General features: G+C 43.9%; 1 protein-coding gene across 1 annotated transcript; it reads right to left on the bottom strand.

Annotated features, from left to right (window-relative positions):
* Positions 1–283: 283 nt before the first annotated feature.
* TAS2R39 (taste 2 receptor member 39) lies at positions 284–1,243 on the bottom strand. The gene has a single exon (XM_014460808.1). It carries the CDS (start codon positions 1,241–1,243, stop codon positions 284–286), a length of 960 nt encoding a protein of 319 aa, XP_014316294.1.
* Between the last annotated feature and the right edge of the window lie 649 nt (positions 1,244–1,892).

The raw sequence follows: 1,892 nt of genomic DNA, 5'->3' as shown, positions 1-1,892 counted from the left end.
GAGTTTCTAATTGGAGCCAGTATCTAGAATCACTGCTTTATACAGAGCAAGGAAAGCAGAAACAGTAGGCTCAGGTAAAGGATATGTTAAACATCACTAAGATTGTGCCATGAAGCAAAAGAGAGAAATGAAGATCAGGCACCTCTACAAAAAGCCATACTAGGTGAAGGATCAGATCAGGTTTGGGGAAGAAAAGAAAAGGGAAGAGAGAGGTCTGGGTGAGGGAAAGGCAGAGCTGGCTGGGCCAGATGCTGTGGTACTCTTGCGGTGTCGATCACAGAGTTTACTTTTTTAGGTAAAGATAAACTTGAGACTGAAGCCGCTTCCAGGCTCTTTTCAACCCAGAGTTGTCCTGAATCAGTAGAATGGAGTGACCAGCAGGATAGGCAGCCATGATAATTTTGCACAAAATATCCCAGGAACTGTTGGCATTGAAGATGTTGGACATATAGATTAATAGAGCAATTGCATTGAAAATGTAGAGAATGAGAAAGTAGCTGATAGCTCTGATGGCCCCCAAATGGGCCTCCATGCTGGGGTCCCTGGAGCCAGTGGCATTGCTTTTCATGTGCAGGGTGTGCCTCTTGAGAGAGATGATCAGCAGGGTGGCCGCCAGGATGAACATGATGAGAGGAAGGAAGATCCCCAGGTTATAGAGAAGAACCAGGTTGACCACGTTGGTCTCAGTGACGAATATTTTCTTAGTAGAGTTGGAGGAGGGGATAGGAAAAGAATTGTTACAGTAAACAGTGTATATGCCATAGGAAAAGAACATACTGTAGCATAAGGCAAAAAACACTGATAGCCACAGAAGCCAGGGCATCAATCCAGTAATTCTCCACTTCAGCTTGAGGAAAAGGCGGTAGGAGAAATCAGCAATCTTCACGAAGTAGAAGAAACTGAGCCAGGCAGAAAACCAGAGGCTACAATAATGTAAGAACACGAAACTCACTTTCAAGGTATCATATACACCATCTTTATAATAAAATTGTGGGGATGTTGAGTGGAAAGTAATTTCTAGCATCATCAAGCTTTGGAGAGCTATTCTGGATATGCTCAGGAAACACAGGATCCTGCCACTTGTGGAGACTGCCTTATTCTGAATCCACTCAGCTGCATTTATAGCCACAATGAACCCATTTGCAGCGATGCCAATGATGCATTCCGTGCCTATAACTGTGAAAATTAAGATGATATAAAGTGGTGACAAATTATCCTCTGGGGGACTGCAGGTGTTGGTCATCCTGAGTCGTTACTCCTCTTTGGTGTCTGTTGGAGAATGTCTCCCTAGCATTTGATGGGCAGGTCGTTGGTAGCTCTCACTATTCATCTCACAGGAGGAAGCAGTTGGTGTAGCATTTCCAATTCACTCCATTTGTTTGTCTCAGAATTCTTAGCTCCAAATCTGGAGATGCAAATCAGGAGGGATTTGGTTTCTAATCCTCTCCCACGTCCTTTTGGGCATGATGGTATTAGTTTAATCATGGGGCCCCGGGAAGGACTTGGAGAGACACTCTTTCATAAGCCATTAACATGGTATTGAGCGTTGTGTTCTTTACTAGCTCCAGTTAATTTGAACATGTGTGTACTAGTTTCACTTGTGACTTCAGAGAACTGATTGAAAATAATAATAACAACTCTAAAGACAAATATAGTTCCAATGATGTGCAAAGCACTGTTTAAACACCATCCTATCTAATAATAGAGAAACATGGTAATTAACCATAACTTCGCTACCCCTTCCCATTGGCTAATCAGCAAGATATGCAAATTAATTGCCAGCCAAGATGGCGGCTAATTTGCATATGTCGGCTCCAAGCCATGGACTGAGGCTTTAGGCCTGGGTCAGGGAGGAGCCAGCCAGTGATCGTTGATGGCGGCGGCGGTGGTGG

The sequence above is a fragment of the Myotis lucifugus genome, unplaced genomic scaffold, assembly GCF_000147115.1.
Source record: "Myotis lucifugus unplaced genomic scaffold, Myoluc2.0 scaffold_141, whole genome shotgun sequence".
NCBI lineage: Eukaryota > Metazoa > Chordata > Mammalia > Chiroptera > Vespertilionidae > Myotis > Myotis lucifugus.
The sequence above is the reverse complement of the archived record's forward strand: the minus strand, read 5'-3'. Positions and strand labels throughout refer to the sequence as shown.